The following is a 14,953-nucleotide window of genomic DNA, read 5'->3' as shown; positions in this document are numbered from 1 at the left end:
TCTTTTCATTTCATACTGACACTTGTGAGATTGTTTACAGTATAACTGCAGCTGCTTTTACACACTCAGTAAAAAACACTTTAAGTGTTTTTAAGTCTCTGTCAGTTCTCAGGACTTTTGTAAAGTGTAACTGAACCTCTGTGGTTTGGAGTTTAGCTTCACTGCTATTTCCTGATCTTACACTATTTACTGATCACTTCCTACAGACACACTTCACTTCCTGTAGCTGTTTCACATTAAAAGCTTTTCACTGGTGAACCAGCAGGACACTTTTATTGTGAAGCAGCAACAGGAAATAAAATGTGTTTTGTCACCAAGTTAGCAAAAGCTTTGTTAGCAGTGAGATTCTTCAATAATAATTCTTCTCTACAACAAGATATGAACATATTCTGTGATATTTTATCAGTGGATCAGATTGTATTGAGTAATAATAAAAGCACAAACAGCCACAATGAGCTGTTAGATAAAGAGCTGCAGATGAGTCTCTGACTGTAGTTTGTACAAACCAGCACATTCTATTAACAAAGACAAGAGTAGGTGGGCGCTGGGAAAGTCATGTAATCAGAGTATGACTGAACAACATGTATCACCAGTAACACCTTAACACATGTCAACATGTTTGACTCAGCAATGCCTCCCCACAAGCAAATAAACTTGGAGAGATACTGGACACACTGGACTTACGTAAGAATAAACATACACCTTTTTAAACAAAGTAAATAGTTTTTTTTTCCTTCTTTTGTTCACTCTACATGTGTAGATATGTCTGCTGCCAGCTGTCTGAGATCTGAAGATCAGTTTCTGTGCTCCATCTGTCTGGATGTGTTCACTGATCCAGTCAGCACACCATGTGGACACAACTTCTGCAAAAACTGCATCAATGAACACTGGAACAGTAATGACCAGTACCTGTGTCCAATGTGTAAAAAGGTTTTCAACACAAGACCTGAACTTCACATCAACACTTTCATCTCTGAGATGGTTTCTCAGTTCAGACAGGAAGCTCAACAGAAAGCCAGCAGCAGCAGCTCAGAGCAACAAGCTGCCAAACCAGGAGAAGTTCCCTGTGACGTCTGTACTGGAACCAAACTGAAGGCCCTGAAGTCCTGTCTGGTGTGTCTGACCTCCTACTGTGAGACTCACCTGGAGCCTCATTTGACAATGTCAGGCCTGAAAAGACATCAGCTGATGGACCCTGTGGAGAACCTGGAAGACAGGATGTGTATGAAGCACGATAAACCTCTGGAGCTGTTCTGTAAGACCGACCAGACATGTGTCTGCATGCTCTGCTCTGTTTTAGACCACAAGACACATGTGTTTGTTCCTCTGAAAGAAGAATATGAAGGAAAGAAGGCAGAGCTGGGGAAGACAGAGGCTGAAATTCAGGAGATGATCCAGAAGAGACGACTGAAGATTGAAGCGATCAAACAGTCAGTTGACCTCAGTGAGGAAGCTGCAGACAGAGAGAAAGCAGAAGGTGTTCAGGTCTTCACCGCTCTGATGGAGTCTGTTGAGAGAAGCCTGAATGAGCTCATTGAGACGATTGAAGAGAAGCAAAGAACAACAGAGAAACAGGCTGAAAACTTCATCAAAGAGCTGGAACAGGAAATCTCTGAGCTGAAGAAGAGAAGCTCTGAGGTGGAGAAGCTCTCACACTCTGAAGACCACCTCCACCTCCTCCAAAACTTCCCGTCCCTGAAAGCTGCTCCACCCACCAAAGACTGGACAGAGATCAGCGTCCATCCATCATATGAGGGGACTGTGGTGAAAGCTGTGGCTCAGCTGGAGGAGACACTCAGTAAACAGATGAAGAAGCTGTTTGAGGCTGAGCTGAAGAGGTTCCAGCAGTATGCAGTGGATGTGACTCTTGATCCTGATACAGCACATCCTGAACTCATCCTGTCTAAAAAGAAGAAACAAGTACATCATGGTGATGTGTGGAAGAAACTCCCAAACAACCCAAAGAGATTTTCTTATTGTGTTTGTGTGTTAGGAAAGCAGAGTTTCTCTTCAGGCAGATTTTACTTTGAGGTTCAGGTTAAAGAGAAGACTGAATGGACTTTAGGAGTGGCCAGAGAGTCGATCAACAGGAAGGGAGAAATCACACTGAGTCCTCAGGATGGTTTCTGGACTATATGTTTGACAAATGGAAATGAGTACAGTGGTAATAATAACCCTTCAGTCCTTCTCTCTCTGAAGTCTCAGCCTCAGAAGGTGGGGGTGTTTGTGGATTATGAAGAGGGTCTGGTCTCCTTTTATGACGTAGATGCTGCAGCTCTTATCTACTCCTTTACTGGCTGCTCCTTCACTGAGAAACTCTGCCCATTCTTCTGTCCCTTTACTAATGATGGTGGTGAAAACTCCGCCCCTCTGATCATCTGTCGTGTCAATCAAACTGAGTAATCAGCTGTTTTTATTTCATGAGAGCAAATATAAACATTCAGTGTGTCATACTGTGCACTTGTTAATTAGGAATAAAGAATAACTTTATTACAAGATTATTTTATGTATCCCATGAAAGGTGATATCTCTATTTAACATTTGAAACTATAAAAACAGTTCTCTTTCAGTTTTGAGTTTAAACACTTCTTATTAAACATCTTTGCTCTGCATAATATTAAATTGAATATTATTGGTTTTTGGACATTTTTTACTATTTTCTGACCTTTTACAAATAAAAAATTAACCAAAAAAGATATCACAGATGTTCGTTGTTAATGTAAATAAATTAAATAAACTAGCTGCAGCACTAATTGATTAATAGAATATATGTTAAAGTACATTATTTATGTCTGAGGTTTGGTTTGTTATCGGCCACTTTGCCATTTTTCTGTTTGTTTGAATACTGATGAGATTGATTATGATTTAAAGAAATCTGTAAATATGTGATTGTAATGAAACCAACTGTAAACTAAACTAGTTGTGTAGTTTTAATGTGATGCTTTAACAACATGACCTGAGTAAGCAGTGACTTGTTGAACACCAAACACTAAAAATAAAGCCTGGTTTACAGAGAAGCTGTGTTTGTGTTTCTGTTACAGAAATTTGTAGAAATGAATAAAGTTTTATCCAATAAAAGTTTTCTGTTACTGCAACTGCAATAAATGTTTATTAATTTATTATTACAGCAAAGGAACAGATAAGGCAGAATATAAAGCAAAATATAAAACTGTATCTGCATGAGGTCAAATAAAAATCATCTTTTAGTTGTTGTCAATCGTCTTTCACTTTATTTGTTTGTTTGGTGAACTAACGTAGAAATGTTTGTAGACATAGAAGAAGAAAAAAGAGATAACTGTTAATTTAACAGCAACTTTGACCAGAATACATTTGTTGAATTCATGAAACAAAGAAAAAGAAGTTAATAGTTACATGAAAACCTCAGCAATAAAAAACTGGCTATGTGGTACTTAAGAATTTAAAACTATTTGATTTCCTAGAAACAATTTAATTCATTTGACAGTTTAGATATACGTTGTGTTTTGCATTTTCATATCATTTAATTTCATTTTCATCTTGGTTATACTGATGAAGTTATTAGTTCAGGTAATATAAGTAAGTGACAGATTGTTGACAGAGTCCAGGTTGATTGTACATCGATTTGGTAGTAATGCCTTAAGCCTCCAGTAGGGGGAGTCGCGCTTCTCTCCCTCACTTAATACACACGAGTGAAGACGAGAGCAGTGTACTGTGTTTTCATCTCTCTTCCCTCGCTATTCTGCCTATTTTAAAGTAATTACCATACAGAAAATATTTTAAACACGGCAACATGTTGTAGATAATTGTTCTTCTGTCATTGGTTATCATTATGAGATGTGAGTTTTATACATTTGATGAAGAGTTTCATGCTGACTTCATCACTGCGTAATTAGTTCTTCAGGGCGAAGCATCTCTCAATCTTCTCCATACTTATTATTCTTCCGCCAAATTTCAGCGCGTAACTGGTTCCACAGCTTTGAGAAAACCCCGACAATATATACATTAAAACGTGCAGCTCAATTGGGAAAGAGATGCTATGACTTTTGATGTTGAAATTCCAATTTTTCCCAAAGTTATTCCCAAAAAAACGGGAATAATTATCCATTGGAAATGAATGGGAATTTTTTTTTAAAGCCACAAAATGTCACCTTTTTTCGGAGTCACCTAGCTCTCTCATACCTGCACGTAGAAATGTGATTCAAACTTTAAAACGGAGGAAAACTTGTGCTCTCTCCAAAACACCAAACTATTTTTACATAACATTTAAACTTTTCAAACTATGAGCAGTCAAACGAGGAGTGGAAATCACTTTTTCTTCAAAGTTAGAGTGGAAGCGTCAGTTAGCTTGAGTGTGAGAAGCAGTAAAAAATAAACTTAATTTTTATTTTTAACTCGAGCTCACGGCCAAACCGTGAAAAGGAGACAAATAATTTTTTGTCAAAATGTAGACATAGGTGTTGGGATTCATAAAATGTGACATTGACAGGCGGGGTCTGCACAAAATTTAAACGGGGGGCCGAGACCGGCGGCAATACCTGTCTCGCTCCCCATTGACCCTAATGTAATCGTCTTTTTTTTTCAAAAGAATCTCACTCTGTCTTCACACTGAGCTTACGCGCTCATTTTAAGGAATATCTGAATAAAATAAACACTGTCAGAATCTGACGGCTTCTGTGTCTCTCACAGTGTTTTCGGTTTTTGGACAGGAGTTACGGTTTTCTCACAGTTTGCAATTGTTCGGGACCTTGTCAGAAGCCAAATTCTGGGGCATTTTGAGAAGTTTTTCCAAGCAGATTCTCACATCGCCGTAGCAACCGTAGGGCCTTAGTTGTCCTTAGCAACCTGTTGCTGGGCAGATACTGAGCTACTTTTTTGTGATTGGCTAATTCCTGTCTGTCTGTTTTGCAAGTTAACCGAGCTAATTCATTTGAATGGAGTGATTAATTCATGTTTACTGTGGACAAAATAAATAGTTTTATTGTATTGTATTGTTTTGTATTGTAGCTGTATGATTTGTGGTGTATAAAAAGATTGAACATTTATCAATAAAAGATGAACAAAATGTACATAATTATAATGAGTAATACAACTAAGTCATTTAAAATAAAAAAGTATAACAAAATCTACTCTCTTAATGATAAGATTTACTTAATAATTTCATAACAGTGATGTTCCTGTCTGTGAAAAAATGAAGTACACTTTACTTAATTAGTTTAAATAAATATTATTTATGTTTAAATATGATTAACAAGTACATTACACTTGATACTACTCATAAGATGTACTCAATACTCAAAATCTGAATATGATCAGGGTGACTTTTTGAACACTGGAAATAAATCATGTACTCATCGTGGCAGCAGCCCCGTGGCACCGAAAATTTCCCTGGAATTTTCTAATCTAGCTACTCAGAACATTTACATGCAGCAAAAAATTCGAATTTCTGATCGTATCAGACATAGTTTGGACTTTTAAAATGCTTGTAAACACCATAGTCCGATCTACATCAGACCTACTTGGGACCATAACGGACATTTCAAAATCAGATAAGAACACCTAGATAATTTGTTCATAGTCGGCATTTTAACGTCATGTATACTCAGCAATCGTATCTAAATCGGATTTTGCATTCTACGCATGTTTGAGAATTTGCACTGGGGCTTTCACCAGGAAGTGAAAGATCCTTTGTTCTTTTTATATGCATTATTAGAAGGAAAATAATGCACAAAATGTACGTTACTGTAGCATCGTCCATCTCCTCATACGCCATCTTTGTTTGAATGCCGTCAGATAGTTTGTTGTTGCTGTTAAGTAGAGGTCAACAGGAAGTGGCTGTTTGTTGAGAGGTCAACAGGAAGTGTCTCTTTGTTGAGAGGGCTACAGCGCCACATAGCGTAACGGAGTCAGCCATGCTCCGGCCATTTATCCGATTCTCTGAACGTCATGTATATTCAGACAAGTGATCCGGTCTTATGCATGTCTTTATCTGATATGATCAGAAATTTGAATTTTTTGCTGCATGTTAACGTACTGAGTGTTATCTTCCCGCTCGACAGTCAGATGTCTTTTGTTACACCTTTGTTTGTATTTGAGACTGTCGCTGAGATATGGTTGTACTGTATGTCATTAACACTTAATACACAAAGTGAAGACCAGAGCAGTGTAATGTGTTTTCATCCCTCTTCCCTCGTTATTATGTACATTTTAAGGGCGCAACAGCTGCCTGCACAGTTCAGAGTTTGGTTGTGTAAAACTTGTACTTAAAATCTAAAGAAGTGTGTTTGTATTTTTATTTGATCACTTTGTGAAAAACTTCAAATTTTCTACACACATTATTAAACTGAGCAACACTTTTTCACCCTTTCACACTTGTTATACAGAACAACCTTTGCTCCATGATATCGTAAAATAAACCTGTTAATCTTTGACAGATCTGCAGTAAAAGGAGGAGCAACACTAGAACAACTAGACAGACAGCTTCAACGTCACTCTGCAGAAACAAAACTTAACATTAATCAGAGGACAGCAGAGCTGCAGTCGAGTCTCTCCACTTCTGTCCAAATATAAATGAAACTGAGTTCATCAAGTCTTTCTCAACAACACAGCAGAGTCTCTGCCAAACACTGGTGAGTACAACTGATCATATTTAATGTTTCAACAACCAGCTTTAACACAGGAGACAGGAAGTTCATCTCTTTTCATTTCATACTGACACTTGTGAGATTGTTTACAGTATAACTGCAGCTGCTTTAACAGACTCAGTAAAAACACTTTAAGTGTTTTTAAGTCTCTGTCAGTTCTCAGGACTTTTGTAAAGTGTAACTGAACCTCTGTGGTTTGGAGTTTAGCTTCACTGCTATTTCCTGATCATACACTATTTCCTGATCTTTGACTATTTACTGATCACTTCCTACAGACACATTTCATTTCCTGTAGCTGTTTCACATTAAAAGCTTTTCACTGGTGAACCACCAGGACACTTTTATTGTGAAGCAGCAACAGGAAATAAAATACGTTTTATCACCAAGTTAGCAAAAGCTTTGTTAGCAGTGAGATTCTTCAATAATAATTCTTCTCTACAACAAGATATGAACATATTCTGTGATATTTTATCAGTGGATCAGATTGTATTGAGTAATAGTAAAAGCACAAACAGACACAATGAGCTGTTAGATAAAGAGCTGCAGATGAGTCTCTGACTGTAGTTTGTACAAACCAGCACAATCTATTAAAAAAGACAAAACAATGGGCAGGTGGGCGCTGGGAAAGTCATGTAATCAGAGTATGACTGAACAACATGTATCACCAGTAACACCTTAACACATGTCAACATGTTTGACTCAGCAACATCCCAGAAAGCAGTCAACCTAGGAGAGACACTACACACACTAGACCTAATGGAACAATAAACATACATCTTTCTTTAACAAAATAAAGGATGTGTTTTTCTTTCTTTCACTCTACATGTGTAGATATGTCTGCTGCCAGACTATTATATACAGTATATAATTATATTTGACCTAATATCATATACTACACTTAATAAAACAGTGATCATACATCTTCCTTTTTATTCAAATACAATGAAAATGTTTTCTCTTCTTTCACTCTACATGTGCAGATATGTCTGCTGCCAGCTGTCTGAGATCTGAAGATCAGTTTCTGTGCTCCATCTGTCTGGATGTGTTCACTGATCCAGTCAGCACACCATGTGGACACAACTTCTGCAAAAACTGCATCAATGAACACTGGAACAGTAATGACCAGTACCTGTGTCCAATGTGTAAAAAGGTTTTCAACACAAGACCTGAACTTCACATCAACACTTTCATCTCTGAGATGGTTTCTCAGTTCAGACAGGAAGCTCAACAGAAAGCCAGCAGCAGCAGCTCAGAGCAACAAGCTGCCAAACCAGAAGTTCCCTGTGACGTCTGTACTGGAACCAAACTGAAGGCCCTGAAGTCCTGTCTGGTGTGTCTGACCTCCTACTGTGAGACTCACCTGGAGCCTCATCTGACAATGTCAGGTCTGAAAAGACATCATCTGATGGACCCTGTGGAGAACCTGGAAGACAGGATGTGTATGAAGCACGATAAACCTCTGGAGCTGTTCTGTAAGACTGACCAGACATGTGTCTGCATGCTCTGCTCTGTTTTAGACCACAAAACACATGATGTTGTTCCTCTGAAAGAAGAATATGAAGGAAAGAAGGCAGAGCTGGGGAAGACAGAGGCTGAAATTCAGGAGATGATCCAGAAGAGACGACTGAAGATTGAAGAGATCAAACACTCAGTTGACCTCAGTGAGGAAGCTGCAGACAGAGAGAAAGCAGAAGGTGTTCAGGTCTTCACTGCTCTGAAGGAGTCTGTTGAGAGAAGCCTGAATGAGCTCATTGATACGATTGAAGAGAAGCAAAGAACAACAGAGAAACAGGCTGAAGACTTCATCAAAGAGCTGGAACAGGAAATCTCTGAGCTGAAGAAGAGAAGCTCTGAGGTGGAGAAGCTCTCACACTCTGAAGACCATCACCACTTCCTCCAAAACTTCCTATCCCTGAAAGCTGCTCCACCCACCAAAGACTGGACAGAGGTCAGCGTCCGTCCATCATATGAGGGGACTGTGGTGAGAGCTGTGGCTCAGCTGGAGGAGACGCTTAGTAAACAGATGAAGAAGCTGTTTGTTGAGGCTGAGCTGAAGAGAGTCCAGCAGTATGCAGTGGATGTGACTCTTGATCCTGATACAGCACATCCTAATCTCATCCTGTCTAATGATGGGAAACAATCAAATTATGGTGATGTGAGGAAGAATCTCCCAGACAACCCAGAGAGATTTTCTTATTGTGTGAGTGTGTTAGGAAAGCAGAGTTTGTCTTCAGGCAGATTGTACTTTGAGGTTCAGGTTAAAGAGAAGACTGACTGGACTTTAGGAGTGGCCAGAGAGTCGATCAACAGGAAAATAAAAAAGACACCAATATTTAGGGATGGTTGCTGGAATATATGGTTGAGAAATGGAAATGAGTACATTGCTTGTAATAGCCCTTCAGTCCATCTCTCTCTGAAGTCTCGTCCTCAGAAGGTGGGGGTGTTTGTGGATTATGAGGAGGGTCTGGTCTCCTTTTATGATGTAGATGCTGCAGCTCTTATCTACTCCTTTACTGGCTGCTCCTTCACTGAGAAACTCTACCCATATTTCAGTCCCTGTTTTAATGATGGTTGTAAAAACTCTGCCCCTCTGATCATCTGTCCTGTCAATCAAACTGAGTAATCAGCTGTTTTATTTTATGAGAGCAAATATAAACATTCAGTGTCTCACACTGTGCACTGTACATTTTGTTTATTAAGAATAATAAATAACTTAAATACAGAAGTATTTATGTATCCCATGAAAAGTGAGATCGCTATTTAAAGTTAAAAGTATTAAGACTTCTGATCAAATTCACACGATTGTTGTAAATGTGAAGTTTTACTGCTCTATGTAAGAGAAACTGAATATTTTCGGTACTTGGACATTCTTAGTATTTTCTGACCTTTCTTGGAGTAAAAATCAATCAAATCCAAAGGATATTAGATAGGTTAATTTAAATGGAAATAATCATTAGGTGCAGTAAACGGTGATTAGGTGAAATATATGTTCATTTATATTTTTTATATTTGAAGTTTGGTTTGTTATCGGTCACTTTGCCATTTTCTGTTTGTTTGAATACTGATGAGATTGATTATGATTTAAAGAAATCTGTAAATATGTGATTGTAAAGAAACCAACTGTAAACTAAACTAGGTGTGTAGTTTTAATGTGATGCTTTAACAACATGACCTGAGTAAGCAGTGACTTGTTGAACACCAAACAGTAAAAATAAAGCCTGGTTTACAGAGAAGCTGTGTTTGTGTTTCTGTTACAGTTCATTAACAATCACTAATGTTTTTACTGCTTTATTTAACATACACTTATTAGTCTACATTATGCAGCTTTGTATCATCATCATTAGTTTCTCTCTGCACTGCTTGTTGTTTTTATTTAACTGACCTATAATCTATTGAGAGGCTTGTTTTCTACTGAAGTAAATCATCCAACCGTTTTTATTGTTGAACTTTATGCCGACTGTACAGAAACCAATATTTCAATTAATATGATGCAAATTACACACAGCTGGAATATAACACATATAATATGTTATTTATATTTTATTAAAATAGAGTTTCATCTATTTTCTTAACTTAAATTTGTCTTCTCCATACTTATTATTCTTCAGCCAAATTTCAGCGCGTAACTGGTTCCACAGCTTTGAGAAAACCCCGACAATATATACATCAAAACGTGCAGCTTGATCGGGAAAGAGATGCTATGACTTTTGGTGTTGAAATTCCAATTTTTCCCAAAGTTATTCCCAAGAAAAAGGGAATAATTCTCCATTGGAAAAGAATGGGAATATTTTTAAAACCCACAAAATTTCACCCTTTTTTCGGAGTCACCTAGCTCTCTCATACCTGCACGTAAAAATGTGATTCAAACTTTAAAACGGAGGAAAACTTGTGCTCTCTCCAAAACACCAAACTGTTTTTACATAACATGTAAACTTTTCAAACTATGAGCAGTCAAACGAGGAGTGGAAATCACTTTTTCTTCAAAGTTAGAGTGGAAGCGTCAGTTAGCTTGAGTGTGAGAAGCAGTAAAAAATAACCTTAATTTTTATTTTTAACTCGAGCTCACGGCCAAACCGTGAAAAGATGACAAATAAATTTTTGTCAAAATGTAGACATAGGTGTTGGGATTCATAAAATGTGACGTTGACAGGCGGGGTCTGCACAAAATTTAAATGGGGGGGCCGAGACCGGCGGCAATACCTGTCTCGCTCCCCATTGACTGTAATGTAATCGTCTTTTTTTCTCAAAAGAATCTCACTCTGTCTTCACACTGAGCTTACGCGCTCATTTTAAGGAGTATCTGAATAAAATAAACACTGTCAGAATCTGCCGGCTTCTGTGTCTCTCACGGTGTTTTTAGTTTTTTGACAGGAGTTACGGTTTTCTCACAGTTTGTAATTGTTCGGGACCTTGTCAGAAGCCAAATTCTGGGGCATTTTGAGTACTTTTTCCAAGCAGATTCTCACATCTCCATAGCAACCGTAGGGCCTTTGCTGTCCTTAGCAACCTGTTGCTGGGCAGAAACTGAGCTACTTTTCTGTGATTGGCTAATTCCTGTCTGTCTGTTTTGCCAGTTAACCGAGCTAATTCATTTGAATGGAGTGATTAATTCATCTTTACTGTGGACAAAATAAATAGTTTTATTGTATTGTATTGTTTTGTATTGTAGCTGTATGATTTGTGGTGTATAAAAAGATTAAACATTTATCAATAGAAGATTAACAAAATGTACATAATTATAATGAGTAATATAATTTCATACAACTAAGTCATTTAAAATAACAAAAGTATAATAAAATCTACCTTCTTAATGATAAGATTTACTTAATAATTTCATAACAGTGATGTTCCTGTCTGTGAAAAAATGAAGTAGACTTTATTAGTTTAAATAAATATTATTTATGCTTAAATATGATTAACGTTTACTTAATATTTTCAGGGATGTTAAGTTGAGAATAAAGTACATTACACTTGATACTGACTAGTAAGATGTACTTAATACTTGAAACCAGAATATGATCAGGGTGACTTTTGAACACTGGAAATAAATCATGTACTCATCCCGGCAGCAGCCCCGTGGCACTCAACATTTCCCTGGAATTTTCTAGTCTAGCTACTGTTATCTTCCTGCTCGGGTGTGAGATGTCTTTTGTTACACCTTTGTTTGTATTTGAGACTGTCGCTGAGATATGGTTGTACTGTATGTCATTAACACTTAATACACAGAGTGAAGATGAGAGCAGTGTAATGTGTGTTCATCCCTCTTCCCTCGTTATTCTGTCTGTTGGTTGTATAAAACTTTTACTTAAAATCTAAAGAAGTGTGTTTGTTTTTTTATTCGATCACTTTGTGAAAAACTTTAAATTTTCTAGACACATTATTAAACTGAGCAACACCTTCACCTGTTAGATACAAAACCACCTTTGCTCCATTACATTGCACAATAAACCTGTTAATCTTTGACAGATCTGCAGTAAGAGGAGGAGCAACACTAGAAAAACTAGACAGACAGCTTCAACGTCACTCTCCAGAAATGAAACTTAACATTCATCAGAGGACAGCAGAGCTGCAGTCGAGTCTCTCCACTTCTGTCCAAATATAAATGAAACTGAGTTCATCAAGTCTTTCTCAACAACACAGCAGAGTCTCTGCCAAACACTGGTGAGTACAACTGATCATATTTAATGTTTCAACAACCAGCTTTAACACAGGAGACAGGAAGTTCATCTCTTTTCATTTCATACTGACACTTGTGAGATTGTTTACAGTATAACTGCAGCTGCTTTTACACACTCAGTAAAAAACACTTTAAGTGTTTTTAAGTCTCTGTCAGTTCTCAGGACTTTTGTAAAGTGTAACTGAACCTCTGTGGTTTGGAGTTTAGCTTCACTGCTATTTCCTGATCTTTGACTATTTACTGATCACTTCCTACAGACACATTTCATTTCCTGTAGCTGTTTCACATTAAAAGCTTTTATCCTGTGAACCAGCAGGACCTATTGAGTAATAGTAAAAGCACAAACAGCCACAATGAGCTGTTAGATAAAGAGCTGCAGATGAGTCTCTGACTGTAGTTTGTACAAACCAGCACAATCTATTAAAAAAGACAAAACAATGGGCAGGTGGGCGCTGGGAAAGTCATGTAATCAGAGTATGACTGAACAACATGAATCACCAGTAACACCTTAACACATGTCAACATGTTTGACTCAGCAACATCCCAGAAAGCAGTCAACCTATGAGAGACACTGCACACACTAGACTTAATGGAAGAGTAAACATACATCTTTCTTTAACAAAATAAAGGATGTGTTTTTCTTTCTTTCACTCTACATGTGTAGATATGTCTGCTGCCAGCTGTCTGAGATCTGAAGATCAGTTTCTGTGCTCCATCTGTGTGGATGTGTTCACTGATCCAGTCAGCACACCGTGTGGACACAACTTCTGCAAAAACTGCATCAATGAACACTGGAACAGTAATGACCAGTACCTGTGTCCAATGTGTAAAAAGGTTTTCAACATAAGACCTGAACTTCATATCAACACTTTCATCTCTGAGATGTTTCTCAGTTCAGACAGGAAGCTCAACAGAAAGCCAGCAGCAGCAGCTCAGAGCAACAAGCTGCCAAACCAGAAGTTCCCTGTGACGTCTGTATTGGAACCAAACTGAAGGCCCTGAAGTCCTGTCTGGTGTGTCTGACCTCCTACTGTGAGACTCACCTGGAGCCTCATCTGACAATGTCAGGTCTGAAAAGACATCAGCTGATGGACCCTGTGGAGAACCTGGAAGACAGGATGTGTATGAAGCACGATAAACCTCTGGAGCTGTTCTGTAAGACTGACCAGACATGTGTCTGCATGCTCTGCTCTGTTTTAGACCACAAGACACGTGAGTTTGTTCCTCTGAAAGAAGAATATGAAGGAAAGAAGGCAGAGCTGGGGAAGACAGAGGCTGACATTCAGGAGATGATCCAGAAGAGACGACTGAAGATTCAAGAGATCAAACACTCAGTTGACCTCAGTGAGGAAGCTGCAGACAGAGAGAAAGCAGAAGGTGTTCAGGTCTTCACCGCTCTGAAGGAGTCTGTTGAGAGAAGCCTGAATGAGTTCATTGAGACGATTGAAGAGAAGCAAAGAACAACAGAGAAACAGGCTGAAGACTTCATCAAAGAGCTGGAACAGGAAATCTCTGAGCTGAAGAAGAGAAGCTCTGAGGTGGAGAAGCTCTCACACTCTGAAGACCACCTCCACTTCCTCAAAAACTTCCCGTCCCTGAAAGCTGCTCCACCCACCAAAGACTGGACAGAGGTCAGTGTCCATCCATCATGTGAGGGGACTGTGGTGAGAGCTGTGGCTCAGCTGGAGGAGACGCTCAGTAAACAGATGAAGAAGCTGTTTGAGGCTGAGCTGAAGAGGGTCCAGCAGTATGCAGTGAATGTGACTCTTGATCCTGTTACAGCAAATCCTAAACTCATCCTGTCTAAAAATAAAAAACAAGTATATCATGGTGATGTGGAGAAGAATCTCCCAGACAATCCAAAGAGATTTTCTCCTTGTCCCAGTGTGTTAGGAAAGCAGAATTTGTCTTCAGGCAGATTTTACTTTGAGGTTCAGGTTAAAGAGAAGACTGACTGGGCTTTAGGAGTGGCCAGAGAGTCGATCAACAGGAAGGGAGACATCACACTGAGCCCTCATTATGGTTTCTGGACTATATGGTTGAGAAATGGAAATAAGTACAGTGGTAATAATAACCCTACAGTCCGTCTCTTTCTGAGTTCTGACCCTCAGAAGGTGGGGGTGTTTGTGGATTATGAGGAGGGTCTGGTCTCCTTTTATGACGTAGATGCTGCAGCTCTTATCTACTCCTTTACTGGCTGCTCCTTCACTGAGAAACTCTACCCATTATTCAGTCCCTTTTTAAATGATGGTGGTAAAAACTCTGCCCCTATGATCATCCGTCCTGTCAATCAAACTGAGTAATCAGCTGTTTTATTTCATGAGAGCAAATATAAACATTCAGTGTGTCATACTGTGCACTTGTTAATTAGGAATAAAGAATAACTTTATTACAAGATTAGTTTATGTATCCCATAAAAGGTTTTTTTTTAAACTATAAAAACAGCTTTATTCTCACCTCTAGTTAAAATCAAAGTTCAATCAAAGAAATCAAAAGTTTCATTTTTTATTAAACATCTTTGTAAATGTTCAGTTTTACTGCTATTCTCTGCTCTGTATAATGGTAAATTGAATATTTTTGGTTTTTGGAAATTTTTACTATTTTCTGACCTTTTACACGTTAAAAATGTATCAAAAAGATATCAGAGTGATTCATT

The 14,953-nt window shown here is 38.2% G+C and overlaps 3 protein-coding genes across 6 annotated transcripts; all 3 read left to right on the top strand.

Moving 5' to 3' along the window:
* Positions 1–759: 759 nt before the first annotated feature.
* LOC133999758 (E3 ubiquitin-protein ligase TRIM39-like) lies at positions 760–2,521 on the top strand. 4 transcript variants are annotated; one of them, XM_062439060.1, is made up of 2 exons: positions 763–989; positions 1,026–2,521. In XM_062439060.1, the coding sequence occupies exons 1-2, from the start codon at positions 763–765 to the stop codon at positions 2,401–2,403; spliced, it is 1,605 nt and encodes a 534-aa protein (XP_062295044.1). In that variant the 3' UTR covers positions 2,404–2,521. The 4 variants fall into 4 exon arrangements, with proteins under 4 accessions (XP_062295069.1, XP_062295044.1, XP_062295053.1 ...); XM_062439069.1 differs by having other exon boundaries at positions 763–1,434; positions 1,486–2,521; XM_062439077.1 differs by having other exon boundaries at positions 763–1,444; positions 1,568–2,521.
* A 5,081-nt stretch (positions 2,522–7,602) lies between these two features.
* On the top strand, positions 7,603–10,005 carry LOC133999637 (E3 ubiquitin-protein ligase TRIM39-like). Its single transcript, XM_062438894.1, has one exon. It carries the CDS (start codon positions 7,603–7,605, stop codon positions 9,241–9,243), a length of 1,641 nt encoding a protein of 546 aa, XP_062294878.1. The 3' UTR covers positions 9,244–10,005.
* Positions 10,006–12,963: 2,958 nt separating this feature from the next.
* On the top strand, positions 12,964–14,717 carry LOC133999791 (E3 ubiquitin-protein ligase TRIM39-like). Its single transcript, XM_062439109.1, has 2 exons — positions 12,964–13,181; positions 13,226–14,717. The coding sequence occupies exons 1-2, from the start codon at positions 12,964–12,966 to the stop codon at positions 14,598–14,600; spliced, it is 1,593 nt and encodes a 530-aa protein (XP_062295093.1). The 3' UTR covers positions 14,601–14,717.
* Positions 14,718–14,953: the final 236 nt, after the last annotated feature.

Source organism: Scomber scombrus, chromosome 2 (assembly GCF_963691925.1).
Source record: "Scomber scombrus chromosome 2, fScoSco1.1, whole genome shotgun sequence".
NCBI lineage: Eukaryota > Metazoa > Chordata > Actinopteri > Scombriformes > Scombridae > Scomber > Scomber scombrus.
The sequence above is the reverse complement of the archived record's forward strand: the minus strand, read 5'-3'. Positions and strand labels throughout refer to the sequence as shown.